The following is a 21,826-nucleotide window of genomic DNA, read 5'->3' on the forward strand; positions in this document are numbered from 1 at the left end:
TCCGTCCTCCCTGGACTGACCTATCCCCTTCCTAACTCCCTACCTACACTCACCTTTCCTGGCCCCATCCCCGCCTCTTCGACCTGTTTGTTTCCTCTCCACCTATCCTCTCCTCTATCCCTCTTCTATCCGCCTCCCACTCTCTCCCTATTTATTTCAAAACCCCCTTCCCCTCCCCCTTTTCTGATGAAGGGTCTAGGCCCGAAACGTCAGCCTCTCTGCTCCTATGATGCTGCTTGGCCTGCTGTGTTCATCCAGCCCTGCAACTTGTTGTCTCGGATTCTCCAGCATCTGCAGTTCCTACTATCTCTGTTATCTAGTATTCATCACATTACTGTTTACGAGAGCAGCTGAGAGTGAACTGGTTACTACATTTCCTGCATTGCAATCAGTTTCAGCAGTTTAAAAATACGTCACTGGCTACAAGTGCTTGGGACACCCCAAGGCTGTGAATAGTACTGTATAAATATAAATATAAACCTGAGTTCTTGTGGCACAGTGGTAGTTTCCCTACCTCTGAGCCAGGAGACCCCCATTCAAGTCCTACCTGCTCCAAAGGTGTGTCATTACATTATTGCATGAACTGATTAGAAAATATCCATAAATTTAAATCGCTGATTAGTTCTGTTTTCCATTTGACTTGCAATTCCCTTCTATTTCCCATTAACTGTTGTATAGCACATCACCTACTCAATAAGGCTATATACTTTTTGTTCTTCAAACTATTGAAACTAACATCAATATTATTTAATTATTAATGTAATTATTTGCTTGATTCAAGCTTCTGAAACAAATGACTACTTTTGTCCTACTGTGCAATATTCACTGTTGATTTCTCCAGTTGCTTATACTTCAGTTTTAATCAAGTTTTGAAAATCTAAGGTGAACATGACAAGTGCTGTTAATTGTAACTTTTGGGAGTGCAGATGTTAGGCTAACGGTTCTTTTCAACGGTATTAAATTCTCAACCTGTGAGCACAGGGTGATGAGTGAATAGAATCGGTGTGTATTAGGAGATGGGCAGCAGAGATCTCAGTGACCTCAAGCAGAGAGCGTTGTAAAAAATGAGAGACCAGAAAGCAGTGCATTGTAATAGGCAATTCTAGAGATAACAAAGGGTGATTGAATGTTTTAACAGATCAGTTGACACAGGACAGAGTAGGGTTATTGATACCATTTAAACGCAGCTGTTTGTAATCAAGCCACTTATTTAGGAAAGCTGGCCAGGGCCCTCTTGTGGCACAGTGGTAATGTCCCCTGCCCCCAAAACAGAGACGCCTGGGTTCAAGTTCCACCTGCTCCAGAGGTGTGTAATAACATCTCTGAAGAGGCTGAATAGAAAAATAGATTAAAATTTAAAAAAAAAGGAAATCTGGCCATCCCAGAATATTGAACGGGAAGGAAGCGTGATACAGGAAATATTAGAAAAGTAACATGCTGGGTGGTGTATTTGTATTATTTATATTAAGATATATCAGCAACTTTTTAATACTATGTATTCTACATCAAAATGTACTTCACCTTTTACTTTTTGGAGTCATGCACATATTGATATTATTACTGTATATTTTGCATGGTCAGTACAAGTTGCATGTTATTGCAATTGTTAACAGATTAAAAGCTACTAATGTCTAATCACCGATTCATTTAGATTTCATGCTGAAAAAATATGTATTAATTTATGTACAAGTGATACAAATAACTATCAAGAATTTGCATTATAGATCACTCCATAAGTCTAGTATCAGAAAGGACATGCATTTAGCATTTTCAAATTCAACTAAATACATAAGAACATAAGAACTAGGAGCAGGAATAGGCCATCTGGCCCCTCGAGCCTGCGCCGCCATCTAATAAGATCATGGCTGATCTTTTTGAGACTCAGCTCCACTTACCCGCCCACTCACCATAACCCTTAATTCCTTTACTGTCCAAAAATTTATCTAGCCTTACCTTAAAAACATTCAGCGGGGTAGCTTCAACCACTTCACTGGGCAGGGAATTCCACAGATTCACAACCCTTTGGGTGAAGAAGTTCCTCCTGACCTCAGTCCTACATCTGCTTCCCTTTATTTTGAGGCGATGCCCTCTAGTCCTAGTTTCACCTGCTAGCGGGAACAACCTCCCTGCCTCCACCTTATCTATTCCCTTCATAATCATATGTTTCTATCAGATCTCCCCTCATTCTTCTGAATTCCAATGAGTATAATCCCAGTTTACTCCGTCTCTCCTCATAATCCAACCCTCTCAACTCTGGAATCAATCGAGTGAATCTCCTCTGCACCCCCTCCAGTGCTAGTATATCTCTTCTCAAGTAAGGAGACCAAAACTACACACGGTACTCCAGGTGTGGCCTCACCAGAACCCTATACAGCTGCAGCATAGCCTCCCTGTTTTTAAACTCCATCCCTCTAGCAATGGCAGACAAAATTCCATTTGCCTTTTTAACTACCTGCTGCACCTGCACTCCCAACTTCAGCGATTCATGCACAAGGACACCCAAGTCCCTCTGCACAGCAGCGTGCTGCAATTTTTTACCATTTAAAACGTAGTCCATTTTGCTGTTGTTCCTACCAAAATGGATGACCTCACACTTATCAACCTTGTACTCCATCTGCCAGACCTTTGTCCACTCACTTCGACTATCTATATCCCTCTGCAGACTTTCAGTGTCTTCTGCACACTTTGCTCTACCACTCGCCTTAGTGTCATCTGCAAATTTTGACACACCACACTTAGTCCCCAACTCCAAATCATCTATGTAAATTGTAAACAATTGCGGTCCCAACACTGATCCCTGAGGCACACCACTAGCCACTGACCGTCAGCCAGAAAAACACCCATTTACCCCTACTCTTTGCTTTCTACTGGTCAACCAATCCTCTATCTATGCCAATACATTACCTGTAATACCGCGCAACATTTATCTTATGTAGCAGCCTTTGGTGTGGTACCTTGTCAAATGCCTTCTGGAAATCCAGATACACCACATCCACAGGTTCCCCATTGACCACAATGCAAGTAATGTCCTCAAAGAATTCCACCAAATTAGTTAAACATGACCTACCCTTCATGAACCCATGCTGGGTGATCCCAATGGGACAATTTATATCCAGATGTCTTGCTATTTCTTCCTTAATGATAGATTCAAGCATTTTCCCCACTACCGAAGTTAGCTAACTGGCCTATAGCTACCTGCTTTTTGTCTACTTCCTTTTTTAAACAGTGGCATCACATTGGCTGCTTTCCAATCTGCGGGAACCACCCCAGAGTCCAGTGAATTTTGGTAAATAATTACTAGTGCATTTGCTACTACAACATCCCTGTTGTAGTTAGAAAAACAATGCCTCAATTATTAAATCCTATCATACTGATTATTTATTTTCCAATCATTCTAATAATTTGTAAACATAACATCTACATCTGTGTTTTACTTGACAAAAGATTAATAGAAAATAACAATCTACTATTAAGACAGACCATGGCTATGGCTCTTTTCCTTCCAGGCCAGTGTCTTGGAATTGAGGAAGCCTTGCATCTACTCCATCTTTCTGGGCTTCGAAACAGCTGACAAGTCAAGTGAGTGATCTGAACGACTTTGACATGTGGGGCAGGTAAATAGATTGTTTAGTGGCTTGTGCACTCTCTCCAACACTTCACCACTATGCACTCCCAAAGAAGTCTCCTACGTTGTCAGTGCCTTCCTGAATGATCCTTCTCAATTTTGGTTGTTCACAAACCAGGTGTTTCCCCATGAGTCAGTGAGTATGCCCGTTCAGTTCAGAGATGTTTTGAGGGCGTCAACAAAGCATTTCCACTGTCCTCCTGGGAATCCACCAGCACAACTGAATTCAGAGTAGAGCAATAACTTTGGGTATCTGTTTCGTGGTTAAGTAGCTAAAGTACTTGGTCAAATGTGTGCATTTAGAGATTCCATTGAAGATTCTCAGAAACTTCTGGAGTTCTTCGTAATACTTTCTAAAAGCTTTGTTTGAATCTAAGGACCAAAACGTGGAACAAAATGACCATGCCAACAAAGTTGTTAGCGTTGCGATGCTATACATGTTTACTTGGGAAAGGACTTTGTTGCCAGTGAATCTTGTAGAAACACTATTGGTGGTGCTTCTAAAATATTCTGAAATGCCAATAAGTGTTATCCAATCTCTGAAGCATATAGGAGAACTTAGATCATGACTGCCCAGTAAACCATAATCTTAACCTCAGAACTGAGATTTCAAATGCCCTTTTGCTGAGCTGATTCGATATTGAGCTGAATATTGGAGGCAATGAAGATTTTCATCTACAAAGACAAAAAAAATTGCAGATAGCTGCAATCCAAGATAGACAAACAGGAGGCTGCAAGAACACAACAAGCCAAGCAGCATCTGAAGGAAAGGATAAGCCAACGTTCTGGGTATTATCCTTCTTCAGGGCTGGATGTGGGGGTAGGGACAGCTGCAGATAAAGAGGTGAGGAGAGGGTAGTAGCAGAATGGTGATAAGTGGACACTGGTAGTAGGTATGACCTGGTTGATCAATGGGAGGATGAATCCAGTTGGTGGCTGGAAGGGATGGTCAGTAAGTGGAATGGAAGGGATGAGGTGGGGCTGGAAAGGGAGCCAGCTGATGGGTGGGAAGGTTACTTGAATTTGGAGAACTCAGTATTAAGTCCTCCAGGCTTTAGGTGCCCAGGTGGAAGATTAGGTGTTGTTCCTCAAATTTGCGTTCCGAATCACTGCAACACTGGAGGCAGCTGAGGACAGAATGTTGGAGGGAGAGGGGGTGTGGGAGTGGGGTTGAAATGGATGGTGACCGGGAGCTTAGGCTGGCCGTTAAGGGCCAGGCAAAGATGTTCTTTAGATGTAACATCTGCCACGCACCACCTCCCTCATCTCCATCCAGTGCCCTAAACAGTCCTTCCAGGTGAGACAGAGCTTCACCTGCATCCCCTCAACCTACTCTACTGTATCCAGTGCTCCGACACGGTCTTCTCTTCATCGGTGAGACCAAACGTAGACTAGGTGACTGTTTCGACCAACACAGAAATATCAGATTTTGTTAGTTTTGATTAAACAGATATAGGCATACCTCATCAATGCTGCCCTTTTTGAAATGCCGTTCCAAAATCTTAGAAGCTTCCAGAAAACAGTTATTCTTAATGGATTCAACTGCAGCCTTTAGAAAGAGAGGACAAAACATTATTTACACTCAAGATTTCAAATTACAAAAGTAGCTGACCAACTTTGAGGAAGTGATCGCCTCTCGCTGACCTCCAATCAAATCAATGGAGCACAATCCTGGAAAGTAAGCATCCTAGTTATAGATTTCACCACTAACAAGGCTTCATTTACAGAATTAACTGGTTCATCCCAGAAGCTAATTTTAAGGAAAAAATGTTTGGAGATACCACTTAAGACTGCTCAAGTGGCAATGTCACAATATTTTCTTTTTTGAAGAACTAACAGAGTAAAAAGTGGTAATACAATAGATTTAACTTATCCCAGATTTTCAAACGGTCTTTATTAAGGTGCCTAAATAAACAAGTCAGGACAGAGAATCAGAGTAGCAGGAAACAAGTGGCACAATGGAAAGCAATCTGACTTCATGACAAAAAGGGCGGTTGTTCAAAAAGACACAAGGTGGGAAGTGGTCAGACACAAGAATCAATGCTGGAATCATTGCTATTTAAAATTTACATTACTGATTTGGACTTTAGAATCAAGTAATGACTTCTAAATCTTCAAATGACACCTAATTTTGGCCGGAGGCATGAGAACAGTCAATACTGAGAAGGACTGAAATATTTTATACAAATTCATAAACTTGCAATAATAATTGGCAAGTGAATTTTAACAATTGAAAGATGATGCAATTTGTATTGGGAAGTAACATTACTTAGAAGATGCAAGTCCAGTTGGGTGGAGGAACAAAATATAAATACAGAATATAAAAACACTAATAAATAAAAGTTCTGCTGCAGGTTAGCAAGGCCACATATGAAAGCAAAAAGCACTTAGCTTTACTCCTTGAGGGTGAAGAGAATTGAAAAGTAGGGAAGTTACGCTGAACCTGCACTGAACTTTGATTACACCACAGGTCAATGCCACATTATAAAATGGATATAAAGTATGTAGAGAAGTGTTGCAAGGATAATACCAGAAATACGTGGGCAACTTGATAAGGAATGGATTAGCGAGCTGGTTCTTTTTCACCCTTGGGGGGAGAAAGAAATGGCTGAAAGTTGAACTGATTCTTTCAAATATGATAGATTTTGAAAGAATGGGTACACAGAGAATGTTTCCTCTTGTGGGAAGGAGTATAACTAGAGGCCATTAAAAAAAAAGTCACCAAGAAATCTATTCAAGAATTCAGAAAAAGCATTTTATTCTGAAGAGTGAGGAGAAGAAGATAGAGTTTCTATCATAGAAAGTGGTTGAAATAAATATTATAGATGCATTATGGAAATTAAAGACAAGAATGGGAGTGAGAAGGGAATACAGAATTACAATACAATTTGGATGAGGCAACTTGCGTGGAGCAAAAACACCAGCATTGGCTGTCTGGATAATGACCTGCTAATGTATTTGATATCCTATACGATCGTACATAATATAAAGGAAGATCTATGGAAATTGTCAGGAAAAAATGTGAAGTACTGAACTTCTACCTGGATATTGTTCTTGCACATTTCTTGTTCATTTTTAAAACCATCTCAAACTATTGCATTGATTACCTCTCATTACCCTATTTATCTGGGCAACAATTCTAAAATGTAAAATATTGAGATGACTAACAGCATTTGGGCATTATTTTGTTCCATGTTTTGTAATAAATTTCTTAAAATACAAGAACCAGCCATGTATAATTAAAAAAGGCAATTAAACAAATCCTTGACACAAACCTGTTGGGAAACCCTAAAGTATCAAATAATTACAAATATTGCCAGGTCAAAGCCTCTTCAGCATACTTCACAAAGCGCATTACTTTGGAATGCAGTGATGGGAAAATACATGCAATGATGCGGACAGACATGAAATGAAAAATGAGTAAATTTGTTTGAGTGATTTAGGTTGAGGGAGGAAGATTACCTTAGGACACTGGAAAAATCTGCTCTTTTGAAATATGTACATGAAGTGTCAGTTTAAAGTCTCATCTGGTGGATGAATGTCTTGGGATACCATTACAGCAACATGAGCACAGAGGTTCTGGTATATAATTTTTTGAAAAAACAGGAGTCAATAAGGTTCTGTAATTACTAGAAAACATGAGAAAAGGCTGAACAGCTAGTATATAGAGATGTTCATATTCATTAGTCTAACAGTGAAATTTTCTCATTAGTAGCATCCATAGTAAATTTTGGTGTCTATTACAAAACGTTGTCTCTTATAAAACTTATTTTCCTGCATTTCTGATTGGAATATGCTAAAGATAGCAACTGTATTTCCCAGAGATTTAATTAATATTGTTAATGAAAACATACGGGGAAAGATCTCAGACTGTATTCTTCGAAACCTAACTTTAGGATCTGATATTCTATCGAACAGACTCTGCTGTGCACTCCAGCCCAATTTCTTCCTGCAAACATTTCGGCGCCTTTAGAAACAATGCTTAAAAGGAAATACTTTGACGTAAAAGAATTTGTGAATGCACATTTCATTGGTAACATACTGCAATGGTTTAAGAAACTGTTTTTCAACATGTCCCACCCAGCAAGTATGTGTTTAAATGATGCGTCAGCAATCATGGAGTAACTGAATAATTCAGTTGCCAGGCCACCAATGACAATTTTAAGTGCCCAAGTGATGTCAGATTCTAACTTCTGCTAATTCCAATGGGGTAGAACAATGAAAGTTATCTTCTAACTGTTCTGGCAGAGTAGTAGCAGATTTGCACAAAAGACCCAGGGAAATATGATGAAAGATGAGCGAGTTGTCAGGACTAGAGAAGGTTAGAGGTAAGAAAACATTAAAAAGTTTGAAAACATGGATGGAAGTGCTGAATGGGCAGCATTCAGCAATGAGAACAAATATTCTACACTGTCTTGCCAACAGGACTTAGCACAGGCTAACACGAGCAGAGTTTTAAGTGAGATGAACTGGATAGAAGACAGAAGATAATGTAATAACTTGGATTTATTTTTGCTTTTAATATGGTAAAGTGCAACAGGGAATTTCACAGTAGCATTACCAAACAAAGGCTGACCCTGAATGATATCAAAAGATATCAGATAGATGATCAAATGCTTGGTCAAAAGTTGAGTTTTAGGAAGGTGGTGAGAGATAAAGGTGACGAGGTCTAAGAAGAAACTCAAGATTGAAGGGCTCAGGCAACCCAAGGCAGAGTTGTCAAAGTGGTACAACTTTTGTTTTTCATTCATGGGACAGGTCATCGTCGGTTGGGTCAGCATCGTCTGTTTGCCCTCGAGAAGGTGGTAGTGAATTGCCTTCATGAGCTGCTGCATCCATATGCTGTAGGTAGGCCCAAAATGCCACAGGGGAGAGACTTCCAGGATTTGGACTCGGAGACAGTGAAGGAACAGTGATATACATTTCCTGACCACCAAGCCAGGATGATGAGTGGCTCAGATGCTAAGGAGACCAGAGTTCGAGGAACAAATTACTGCAGATGCTGGAATCTGTACTGAAAACAACAAATGCTAGAGATCACAGCATCCATGGAGAGAAAGCAAACTAATATTGAGTCTAGATGACTCTTCAAAGCTGAAGTGAAGTCTGGACGGGACAGCATTTATGCCGTAGTTTGCGGGGAGATGCTTAGAGTGCTGCAGGGAAAAAAAAAGTTAGTCCAGATTAAAGAGCTTTAAAGAGATATTTCAGAATTCACAGCATTGATACATTCCAATGAGTAAGATTTAACAAGTGGTGTGCCCCAAGGATCACTGCCAGAATGTCAATGGATAAACAATTTGAACGAAGGTATAGAAGGTATTGATGCCAAAATTTGCAGACCACACAAAGATTGACAGGAAAGTTTAAAAAATCTGGACCTGAAATGTTAACTCTGATTTCTCCCACAGATACTGTCAGATCAGCTGAGGTTTTCTAGCAATTTCTGTTTAGGTAGGAAAGTAAATGGTGAAGACAATACAAGGAAGCCACAAAAGATATAAATAGGTAAAGCAAGTAGACATAGACGTGGCAAATGGAGTTTATTTGAGGGAAAGTCTGAAGTTGTGCATTTTGGCAAAGATGAGGGGTGATAGACATAGGACAGATGTCACAGGCAGGTTCTTTACTCAGAGTAGTAAGGGCGTGGACTCGCCCACTTTAAGGGCATTTAAATGGTCATTGGATAAACATATGGATAATAATGGAATAGTTTAGGTTAGATGGGCTTCAGATTGATTTCACAGATCGGCGCAACATTGAGGGCCGAAGGGCCTGTACTGCGCTGTAATGTTCTATCTTCTATGCAAAGGGATCTGGGTGTTCAGTTCATGAATCACAAATGGTTAGAATGCAACTCCAGCAAGTAATTAGAAAAGTTCACAAAATGTTATCATTTATTGGGATATAAAATTCAGTACAAAAGTAGAGTGTTTATGTTTCAGACAAAGTTTACCAGACTAATGCCTAAAATGGGTAGCTGTCTTTTGAAAGATAACTGGACAGGCCACACTTGTATCCATTGGAGTTTAGCAGTGTAAGATATGACATAATTCTAACATACAAGATTTCTTGACAGGATAGAAATGGAGAGATTTTTTTTAAAACGGGGATTATCTAGAATTAAGGGTTACTGATTAATAATAAGAGGTTGCCCATTTAAAACAGAGAATGAGATGAATTTTATTTTTCTCAGAGGGTTGAGCTTCTTTCAAACTCTCACACTGAAAACATGCTTAAAACAAAGTCTATGAATATTTTTTAAGACAGATAAGATTCTTGGTAAGTAATGGGGTGAGAGATTATCCAGGGTAAATGGGAAAATGAGTGAGGTTTCAATTAGCCAGGATCTTATTAAATGGCAGAGAATGCTCAAGGGACTGAATGGCTCTCTCCTGCTTCCATATTTGTATGGAAGTTGTATGCACGGTTTCTTTTCAAGTTCAAAGTGAAACAAAGGACCATCTTTCACAACTAACTTTGTTTTGAACCCAATTTTGAAATATCTGGCCAATTTCCAACAACCCCACTACCAACCAGCCATCTCATTCAGGACAAGAACAGCTGTGATAAGTCCTTAATTTTAAGGATCCATTAATGGGTTAGCAAAGAAAAATAAGGTTCTTCCCTCAACTTAAGTAAAAATTGAGTTCTAAAAACTTATTTGCAAATCAACTTGCTTAGACATATCCCTGTGACAGGTGAGATTTGAACCCAGACATCTGGCCCAGAGTTAGGGGCACTACCACTGCACCACAAGAATCTATCTCATCCCTAGTGATTTGACAACTAATGTTTAATTAAGTCTATGTATAGGTGATAAGCATATTTTTGATATCAATCCAACTTTCTTTCAGCTAAGCAACAAATTGATTTGGGAGATCAACAGATATTTATAGCTATCAAAATTCTACAAAGTGTACATAGGCAATCTTATTTCCAAAAAAAAAAAAAAGGATTTGTGACATGTTAAACTTAGGTAACATTTCCAACATATTGATCACAGAAGAACAACAGAAAACATACAGTGGATAATTTAAAATGCTTCCCTGAGAAGACATAACCTCAACAGATAAAACTCCGACCTATTTTAATATTCTAATTACATCTCCTATTACTAGAATAAAAGGAATTTGCATTTAAATAATTCCTAATGGTCCTCCAAAGAATTTCACAGATAATTAAGTATCAACTGCAGAAACCAAGTACCATAAATAGAAACAAGATAAATAAATCAGACAAAATATTGGTGACAGATGCCAAGAGATAAACTTTGACAGGACCCAGAAGAACTCCTTTACTCATTTTTGAATAGTGCCACAGGATTGGTTACATTCACCTGAAAGGACAGACAGGGTTTCAGTTTAACATCACATCCAAAAGATGGTACCTCTAACATGCAGCACCTCTGCTATTTGTCCAAATGGTCAAACTAGATTATGAGCTCGTGTGTTTAGAGTGGAGCTGGAACCTACACCTTCCAAACTCTCTGGTGAGTCTAGCAGCATTGTGCAAAAGTTCAGCATTTAGATTTTATGGCTTTTAAGTAACCGAGTTTTACCTCAAACCATACTTGGTCGTGGGGAAAGTCAGCAAGGAGAATAAAATGAGAGCACTTAGATTCTACAGTCGACGTGATCAAGTGAACCAAATTAAAGCAGAAAATGCTGGAGAAACTCAACAGCAGCATCTATGGATAGAGAAACAACATTAATGTTTCAAGACTACTTGCTCTTCTTCAGCACTTGAAGGGATCTGAAAAGTAATGGGTTTTAAGGTGTTGACAAAGGGGACGGAGGAGTGAGTGGATCAGATGGCGAGGGTGCCCAGAGCAAAAGACAATGGGAATGTTAATGGTGGCAAAGGAATGATTAAGATACAAGTTAGACTGGTAGGTTTGAACTTGCAGATATAAGTAAACACTTTCGCTGGTACATCAATGATGTCATCTCTGCTGCTTCCCACTCTTGTTGAATTGAAAATGCATCAGTTTTGCTTCCAGAATCTTTCCCTTCTTTCCTCGATTCCACTGCTTCTATTTCTGGTGACAGTGGATTGGATATTGACGAGCAGCCTGTCTCCCAGTTATTGTAACTAGACTTCCTTACACTCTGCTTCCTGACAGGATTCCATTCCATTCTCCCAATGCCTCTATCGCACATGTTCTTAAAATGCTACATTCCACTAGGGTCCTTTTTCCACAACCGAGAAATCCGGTCCCCTACATGGGCGACAGAGCTGTGAGCAACTCACTGTCCACACTTCTGCCCTCTCTAACAAAACAACTGTAGGGTTCCCTTGACCTCTGCATTGAAAGGATTATCCACTGCCATTTCCACCACTTTCAAATGCATCTTCCCCCTTCCCTCTACAGTCAGCATCCTGCAGGGACCGTCCCCTCCACAACAACCAAGTCCACTTTTCCATCACTCCTTATGATCCCTCAGCTCACCCCAACACCTCATGGTACCTCCCAAGAAAAGAAAAAGATCTAACACTTCCTGTTTTATGTTCCTCCCTCCTCACTGTTCAAACACATCTTCCAGTAAGCACCAATTTACTTGCACTTCTTTCAGCCTAGGCTATTGTATTCACTGCTTACAATGCAGTCTCCTTTTTACTGATGAGACCAAATGCAGGCTGGATGACTGCTTTGCAAATCATCTTTGTCTGTAAGAATGAACCCACCTTCTAATTCCTTACTATTTCAATAAACCATCTTGCTTCCATGCCAATATTTCCATCATTGGCCTGCTGCAGTGTTACAGTAAAGTTCAATAGAAAGTTGGAAGAGCAGACCTCATTTTCTGCTAAGGCACTTTACAGTCTTCAGGGCTCATCATTAAGTTCAACAACTTCAGAACATTAATACTGTCCTCTACTTTGATTACTCCACCCCACTTTTTGTCTTATTTGCTTGCTTTTAGCAGAATTGACCTAATTTCTCCTATTCAAACCTCATTCTCCTGCCACAGATGCTGCCAGGCATGCTGAGTTTGGCCAGAGATCTGAATTTTTACTTCAGATTTCTAGCATCCGCTGTATTGTACACTTTGAGAACCAAGACAGAGAAATTGGGATACACAAGTACAAAGCATACATAAAGTACAGTATTATTTTCTTGCTTTGCACCAAACTACCTCAACAATACAAGCTTGGTAAGTTCCCCATTTTATTTGTACAAAAGCGTAATGGGAGAAAAAATGTTAAACAGGAACAACTGAATCGTGATTTTAAAATTATGACAGATGTATTTCTGACCATAAAACATGAACGAACTGTTGATGTCGGAGAGGTTAAACAAAAACAAAGTTTCAGTTTCTATTTTTGATCATATCGTGACAAGATGCCGATTGTGAACTAAGTTAGATTTAAAAAAAAGTAAATGAAAGGTGCAGGCCAGAAGCGAATAGTTACTCCTGCCATGTTTGTTGTTTCAAAAAATTTGAATGTATAAATTTATTTTAAAAATCAACATGGTGAACTAACCTGCTCCACCACAGCTCCTCTGACCTCTTGGAACAAATCCTCACCAATCGAGAACTCTGCCTTCAACTGATCCAGAATTTTTAAAACAGATTCCAGTGGTGTGGCATCATTCTCTGAAAATGAAAATGTGCTGCATTTAAATTCACGCCGATCACATACAACTCTGCACAAATTTAAATCAGTATAACTGATTTAAACTGACATATGATCAGTTTATACTGATTTCAGTTCTGAGGAAGGGTCACCAGACCCAAAACGTTAACTCTTTTTTCCTTCACAGATGCTGCCAGGTCGGCTGGGCTTTTCCGGCAATTTTGTCTTTGTTCCTGATTTACAGCATCCGCAGTTCTTTTGGTCTTTATTTTATACTGATTTAAATGTTTTGAGTATATCTATATGAAGATGATTACCCTTCAGCTAGTAATGAGCCATCCTGTTTTGCTACTAAAGTAGATAACCTTACCTTTATCCACATTATACTTCATCTACCATGCATTTGCCCACTCCTTCACCTTGTCTAAATCACACTAAAGCAGCTCTGCATCGTCAGTTCACCCTCCCACCCAGTTTTGTGTTGCCTGCAAACATGGAGATATTATATTTCATTTCCTCATCTACATCAATGTAGATTGTGAATAGTAATTACTTGCAGGTCACACATACTAACGTTTTGGAACTCAACTTCAGAACTCTGGTTGTCCTGTTCAAATAATTCTGTTTTTTTACAATTACTGCACAAATGAACAACTTCACATTCTCCCACATTATACACCATCTGCCAGATGTTTACTCATTCACTTACCTGGCCAGATGTTTGCATCCTTGTGATGTCATCTTCACAAAAGAGACTCCTACTTATCTTTGTGCCATTTGCAATCTCAGCCACCATGTCTCCAATCCCCCAGTCTAACTGCCCAGCACAGTTCCTTGTGCGATCCCATACATGCCATCCTGCTAATCTATTTGAGCGTTCTGTTTTCTGCCAGCCAGCCAATCTTCCATTCATGCTAGTATGTTACCTCCAATGCCAGGAGTTCCTACTTTGTATAATGATTTATGTGGAACTTTGCCCATGCCTTCAGGAGATCCAAGTATAGTACATCAGCGTCCCCCTTATCCAAAGCACACAATCATTCCTTCAAAGAATTTGAATAAATTTGTCAAACATGATTTTGCTTTCACAAAATAATGCTGAATTTTCCCGATTACCTGGAGTTTTTCCAACTGCCAAATGCCCAATTACAACCTTAATAATTGATTCACGTAACTTTCCTACGTTCACTTACCAAATTTGGATAGAAATTGTATTGTTAGAAGTTTCTTTCCAATCTCATCTGTGTCAATGTATGGTCGATTTAAAATAGCTACAATTGGGATGGGGAAAAGAAAGAAAATTTCAGAGTTAAATCAAAGGCAGATAACATTCAGTTTCATCATGAGGTGGTGCAGGACTTTTTTTTAAAATATACATATGCATCTATGGGATTAAAGTATGCTTTGTTGACCGTTTTAATCGCCTTGGAGAGGTGAGCTTTGAGTTTTGACCCAGCAAAGTGAAGGAATATTGATATACTTCCAATTTAGGATGGTGTGCGCCTTGCAGGGAGTATGTGACTACTGCCCTTGCCCTTTTCAACACTAAGTGTGGTGGGTTTAGAAGATATGGTCAAAGGAGGCTTGGCGAGTCTCTGCAGTATGTCTTGAAAACAGCACCTACCAATGCTAGTGTGTGATGGCAACACTAGTAATGAATGTTTAGGTTGGTGGATACAGTGTCAATCAAGAACACTGCTGGATGGAGTTGAGTTTCTTGAATCTTGAGAGCTATGTTCATAAAGCAATAGACAGTATTTCAGCATACTCTTGATACTTACCTTGTAGATAGTAGACAGGCTTTGGAGAGCCAGGAGATGAGTTACTTGCCAGAAGATTTCTAATCTCGAATCTAATCTTGTAGCTGTGATACTTTTATGTCTGGTCTAGTTAAGTTTCTAATCAATGACAGCCCACAGAACTTTGATGATGCAGGTTTCAATAATGGTAATGTTGTTGAAACTAAATGCGAGATGATATTATTATATTTGGTGGAGATGGGCATTGTTTGCCACTTGTGATGTGAGAATACTGGTAGAAGCTCACTGGCCAGAAGGACAGAGGTTAGAATGCTTTCTTATGCAAAGAATTCCTTAATATTAAATGAGAAAAGAACAATTACTGTATTTGGCATCTTAAATGTGTCAATTTGATTGCAAGCATGGAAGTCTCCGATCCCGTATGGCAACGAATGCAGCCAATTCAGTGCCTTTTCTGATGGAGAAATACCTTTTACAACTTGTTACTAAAAAAGACAACAAAATAGTGATTCAATTTGTTCCTTTGAGCGGGCTATACGTGACTGCCATTCAGGTTTGAATATCATTCTTCTGCACTTGGTTCACATTAAGCAGATCAGACCACTGTCATCACTTCTCTCCTGCAAGGCACAGACCCAGGATTTTTCACCATTCAACACAGCTACAAGGAGAATGGCCTAGTATGGTTCAACTTCATTCTTTTGCTCTGCAACTCTTCCAGCAAAGACTCCCAGGATCCAGAGTCAATTCAACGCAAGACAAAAGTCACAAACAATGAGGTCTTTCATTGTGCTGGGCTTAACAGCATGAAGACCTCCACAAAATCCAACTGAGATGGGCAGGTTACATCTCTGGCATGAATGATGACAGAACCCCAAAGGGGTCTTTGATGAGAAACTGTTTTAAAATTAAAAGCTAGTTAGTGCAAGCCATAAAGAACACCCTGGAGAAAAAAAATTTAAATTCTGCATTGCAGAACACCTCTCTTGCAAAAACACTGCAGGTGACTATTCTATGTGGATGCAAGCATTGAAATTTGGTTCAGTATGTTTCAAAGACAAAGACAAAGACAATCTACACAAAGTTTGCAACATTTAACCCTGAGGATAAGTGGTACATCTGAAGTTCCCACAACCACTAATAATGACTAGCATCAATTTTCAGTTTTGTGGATATCCTACATTGGACTCAAACCACATGAGGACCCATAGATGAAGAAGAAATCAGTTAGGACATTCTTAAACAAAATGGAGTCTGTCATCAGAAGATTTCTACATGCTTTTCATAGAGTCATTGAGATATTCAGCACAGAAACACCCACTTCGGTCCAACTCATCCATGCCGACCAGACATCCTAAATTAATCTAGTCCCATTTGTCAGCATTAGGCTCATATCCTTCTAAACCCTTCCAATAATATACCCATCCAGGTGCCTTTTAAATGTTGTAACTGTACCAGCCTCCACCACTTCCTTTGACATCAAATTCCGTACACACACCACCATCTGCGTGAAAAAGTTGTCCTTTAGGTCTCTTTTAAATTTTCCTCTCTCATCTTAAACCTATGCCCTCTAGTTTTGGACTCTCCCACCACAGGGAAATTACCTCGGCTATTCACCCTATCTATGTCCCTCATGATTTTATAAACCTCTATAAAGGTCACCCTTCCGCCTCTGACACCCCAGGGAAAATAGCCCCAGCCTATTCAGCTCTCCCTATAGCTCAAAACCTCCAGTCCTGGCAACACCTTTATGAATCTTTTCTGAACCCTTACAAGTTCCACAACATCCTTCCTATAGCAGGGAGGCCAGAATTGCACACAATATCCCAATAGTGGCCTAACCAATGTCCTGTACAGCCACAACATGACCTCCCAACTCCTACACTCAATGCACTGACTGATAAAGGCAAGCATACCAAACGCCTTCTTTACTATCCTAAGTAACTGTGACTCCACTTTCAAGGAACTATGAACCTGCACTCCAAGGTCTCTTTGTTCAGCAACACTCCCCAGAATGTTCCCATTAAGTGTACTAGTCCTGCACTGATTTGCCTTTCCAAAATGCAGCACTTCACATTTACCTAAATTAAACTCCATCTGCCACTCATCAGCCCATTGGTGCAGCCGATCAAGATCCCATTGTACTCTGAGCTAACCTTCTTCGTTGTCCACCACACCATCAATTTTGGCGTCATCTGCAAACTTACTAACCATACACCTATGCTCACATCCAAATCATTTATATAAGTGACGAAAAGCAGTGGACCCAGCACCGATCCTTCTGGCACACTGCTGGTCACAGGCCTCCAGTCTGAAATGCAACCCCCTACCAACAGCCTGTCTTCTACCTTTGAGCCATTTCTGTATTCCAGTAGCTAGTTCTCCCTTAATTCAGTGTGATCTAATGTTGCTACCTGTCTATCATGAAGAACCTTGTCAAACGCCTTTACTGAAGACCATATAGATCATGTCCATCCCTCTGCCCTCATCAATCCTCTTGGTTACTTCTTCAAAAAACTCAGTCAAGTTCGCGAGACAATTTCCCACATACAGACCTATGTTGACTATCCTTAATCAGTCTTTGCCTTTCCAAAGACACAAATTCTGTCCCTCAGAATTCATTCCAACAACTTGCCCACCACTGATGGCAGGCTCTCTGGCTTTTCCTTATCACCTTTCTTGAATAGTGGCATCACGTTAGCCAATCTTCAATCTTCCAGCACCTTAGCTGTGGGTATCGATGACACAAATATCTCAGCAAGGGGCCCAGCAATCACCTCCCCAGCTTCCCACAGAGTTCTTGGGTACACCTGATCAGGTTCTAATGATTTATCCACCTTTATATGTTTTAAGACGGCCAACACCACCTCCTATGTAATATGGACATTCTTCAAGATGTTACTATTTATTTCCCCACGTTCTGTATCTTCTGCATCCTTCTCCACAGTAAACACTGATGCAAAATACTTGTTCAGTATCTCTGCCACCCCCGTCTCCTGTGGTTCCACAGGAGGGTGGCCTTGAGGATCTTTGAGACCCTATTCTCTCCCTGGCTACCCTTTTGTCATTGATATATTTGTAGAAACCCTTTGGATTCTCCTTAAACCTACTTGCCAATGTTATTGCCTGTCCCTTTTTTGTCCTCCTGATTTCTCTCTTAAGTATACTCCTACTCCCTTTATACTCTTCTAGGGAACCACTTGATTTCTGCTGCCTATACCTGATATATGCTTCCTTCTTTGTCTTGACTAAAACTGCAATTTCTCCAGTCATCCAGCATTCCCTACACTTACCAGGCTTGCCCTTCATTCTAACGGAACATTACTATCTCTGAACTCTCATTATCTCATTCTGAAGGCTCCCCATTTTCCAGCCATCCCTTTACCTGCAAACATCGGGCCTGCCGCCGCCGCCACCACCACCACCACCACCACCACCACCACACCCCACCCCAAAAAACGCCACAAAATCAACTTCTGAAAGTTCTTGCATAATACCATTAAAATTGGTCTTCCTCCAATTTAGAACTTTAACTTGTGGATCAGGTCTATCCTTTTCCATCACTTTTTTAAAAACTAATTAAATTGTGGTCACTAGCACCAAAGTGCTCCCCCACTGACATCTCAGTCACCTGCCCTGCCTTATTTCCCAAGAGTGGGTCAAGTTTTGCATCTTCTCTAGTAGATACATTTACATATTGAATCAGAGCTTTTTTTTTTTCATTCTTATATTCCTTACCTTTTCTGGTTTGCTGATGTTTTGTTATGGTAAACAAATGTTGAATTGCATGCTAAGCAAAAGGCAAAACGGAAGTGAAAAAATACAGTTGGCCTTTGACCATCAGTAACCACAGAGTTTCAATGCATTTGTTATTTATAAGAATGTAACACTGTGTTGCCAATGCTAGATATATACAGCCACCATTAAAGGTGGCTGCTGAAGTCAATTTACAGATGTATCAGCCCTTCTATGGATTTCCTCATGAAGGAAGTATGATCATTTGTAGTTGCAAAAGGCAATTGAGTGATGGGAGTAACAGACTTTTATATTGGAGAGAACAGTTTTAATTTGATTTGATTTGTATTGTTACACGTACCAAGATACAGTGAAAAGTATTGTTTTGCATGCTAACCAGGAAAATCATACCTTACCCAAGTACATCAGGGTAATAAAACAGATTACAGATATATTTTGAACCCCATACAGCTAACAGACTATCATCCACTGCCCCTCGATTCAATGGTAATGTCTATTCAAGCTCAACAGTATGGAACTCCCAAACATATCGCATAAGCACACATGCCTCTCCATCACATCATGGCAACAACTCATACAGGGTGACAAACTACAAAACTGATAAAACGCTGGAGCCATGTAACTCTATTACCCTACCTTGCCTCTACTCGTTTTTTCCAGTGGAGTGAGACTTAGAAATGCACTTCCTCATGAAGAATAATCTTCATTTTTGGAGCTCAATCACGTTGGGTTTAAAATTAAAGTTGCCATACTCCCAGAGGAACACAAGTCTGCTCTCTCATTTGACGAAGACGGCTGGCGTGGTTGAACCAGAGGGTTACCATGTCTCAGGCGAGGGGAGAGATTGAGAAGCTAAGACCTCATAAGATCCTTCTAAGGGTCACCGGACCCGAAACGTTAACTCTGTTTTTCACTTCACAGATGTTGCCAGACCTGTTGAGCTTCTCCAGCAACTTTTGTTTTTGTACCTTCATAGAAACCTCGGCCGATAATTGAATGCACGCTGCTGTCATCATTCTAAATTGCAAACCAGCCATCCACCAAAGAGCTAACAGGGCTTATAAAACTGCGAACAGACCAGCTCACTACGGCTGCGCCAGCAAACCACTACAACCCAGGTTCCTGAAGCTTGTAAAAGTTGCTCAAAACTCTCAGGAGTTTTCAAACTGTGAATACGAGAAGCACCCTCTTTATTACTGACAGCTAATCTAGCCTGTCGCTCGAAAGTGATCTTCCACTTCAAAACTCAGTGCAAGAAAAGCTTGACTTTTGTTTACCTTTAGGCGAATTCGCCTTGTCTGGAGATTCCGATCATAAAATTATGATATTTAGCAGCTTAAGTACTATTTCCGCCCAAATACTTCACGCAAGTGTTAAAACCGTTCAATGCTCTTCCGATTCATCGAAAAGAATAACGCTTTTACCAGAAACATCTCTTTAGCAACCCTGGCCACGTTTATACTGCATTTCAACAACGTTTTAGGGTTTTTAATAGACAACGGAAGTGTACCTAATCTTTAAGCCAGCATCTACAACTCCATATGCTGCTTGGCCTGCTGTGTTCATCCAGCCCTGCACCCTGTTGTCTCCATTCTTCATCTCACCTGTTATCACATTCAGGATGGCGCAAAACTCCTCATGTTGCCCAGCTCGGAATGCTTTGATCGCGCAGTGCAAGTTAAACTCGAGCGTCCAACCATTGACCACTCGTTCAAGGTCCGCGAAGGCAACATCAGCACCACCCCCCACTTGGTTTTTCGTACATAACAGTTTCGGTCTCACCCCAGTCTGCGACAACCTCGTAAACTCCTCCATTACACGAAACAAAATAAACCGGAAATGGCATCTTCCTCAGGACGTCACCTGCCCCCACAACCCATGATGCTTCCGGTTAATGTACCGCCATCTTGTGGAGGTAGAAAGTTCAAACTCAGACTCCGTTTGAAGAAAACACCTTTAGTTTGAGTTAATCCCTTGACAGCATTTTAGCTTTTAGACAAATGACAGCAATTTAGTTTAGCACATTTATTATTTATAAGTGTATCTTTCATTTATTATTTGTTGAAATAGTCACGTTGTAACGATGTCATATGTGGCGAGTAATGCTATATTATGCAATATGTAAAATATCTATACATTATTGTTGCTTAGTTTCTTGCTGTAATGCAGAACAGACAAAAATTAGAGAGGAGATTTGATAAATTTTCAAAAATTTGAGGGGCCTAAATAAAGGTGTGATGGGAAAAAATATTCTTGCTTGTGAAAGAATAATTCTTCACCAACTCATTTGTAGCTCCCAAATTTTTCTAATTGGTTAACACTAACAAGAGCCACAGAATTGTCAAAGCATACAAGGAGGCCATTCAGCCCATCGTTTTTGCACCAGCTGTCAGTATTTTGACTTAGTGCCAATCTCCTGCCTTGCAATCCTGCACCCAATGTCTATTCAAATAATCATTTGATGTCATCTTGAATGCAGCAATTGAACTGGCCTACAACACATTTTCAGGTGGTGCACTCAAGGTCCAAACCATTTGCTGTATGAAAATGTTTTCTGAAACTCGCATTTGCTTCTTTTACAAAACACTTTAAAATTGTGCCCTCAGGTTCATAATCATTTCACAATCAGAAATACTTTCTCCTTATCAACACTGTCCAGACTCCTCAAAATTTTGAAAACTGTCAGATCTTCCTTTATCCTTCTCTGAGGAAGTTGTGAAGTCATAACTTCTCCAATCAATCCTGATAACTAAAGTTTCTCACCCCTGGAATCATTCTTGTAAACCTCTCCAGCACTCTGTGATGCACTCACGTCCTTCATAAAGTGTGGCACCCAGAACTGTGCACGATACTCCAGCTAAGTTCTAACCATTGTCATAAAATGTTCAGCATAACATCTCTTCAGTGCTATGCCCATCCTGATGAAGTCTAGAATACTGTAGCTTTTTCACGGTCTGTCAACCTATCCTGTCAGCTTTAATGACTCATGAATATCTTTGCCAAGGTCATTCTGATCCTGCACACTTTTTGGAACAGGATCCTTTATTTTACACTGCCTCTATGTTCTTTGCACCAAAGTGTATCACCTTACATTATTCCACAT

At 40.1% G+C, this 21,826-nt stretch overlaps 1 protein-coding gene across 4 annotated transcripts in view; it reads right to left on the reverse strand.

The window, feature by feature from the left end:
• The window catches only part of LOC109938036 (telomeric repeat-binding factor 2), a 28,318-nt gene extending 7,668 nt beyond the window's left edge, over window positions 1-20,650 (reverse strand). The window contains exons 1-4 of one of the 4 annotated variants that reach the window (XM_048605528.1): window positions 20,328-20,649; window positions 14,401-14,478; window positions 13,115-13,227; window positions 5,088-5,174 (exon numbers count right to left, since the gene is read on the reverse strand). In XM_048605528.1, the coding sequence (XP_048461485.1) occupies window positions 5,088-5,174; window positions 13,115-13,227; window positions 14,401-14,478; window positions 20,328-20,538 (489 nt within the window). In that variant the 5' untranslated portion in view covers window positions 20,539-20,649. Of the gene's footprint in view, window positions 1-5,087; window positions 5,175-13,114; window positions 13,228-14,400; window positions 14,479-20,327 lie in introns of all 4 variants that reach the window. The other 3 variants (XM_020536510.2, XM_048605529.1, XM_048605527.1) reach the window with 3 other exon arrangements.
• Window positions 20,651-21,826: the final 1,176 nt, after the last annotated feature.

Source organism: Rhincodon typus, chromosome 15 (genome assembly GCF_021869965.1).
Source record: "Rhincodon typus isolate 14 chromosome 15, sRhiTyp1.1, whole genome shotgun sequence".
NCBI lineage: Eukaryota > Metazoa > Chordata > Chondrichthyes > Orectolobiformes > Rhincodontidae > Rhincodon > Rhincodon typus.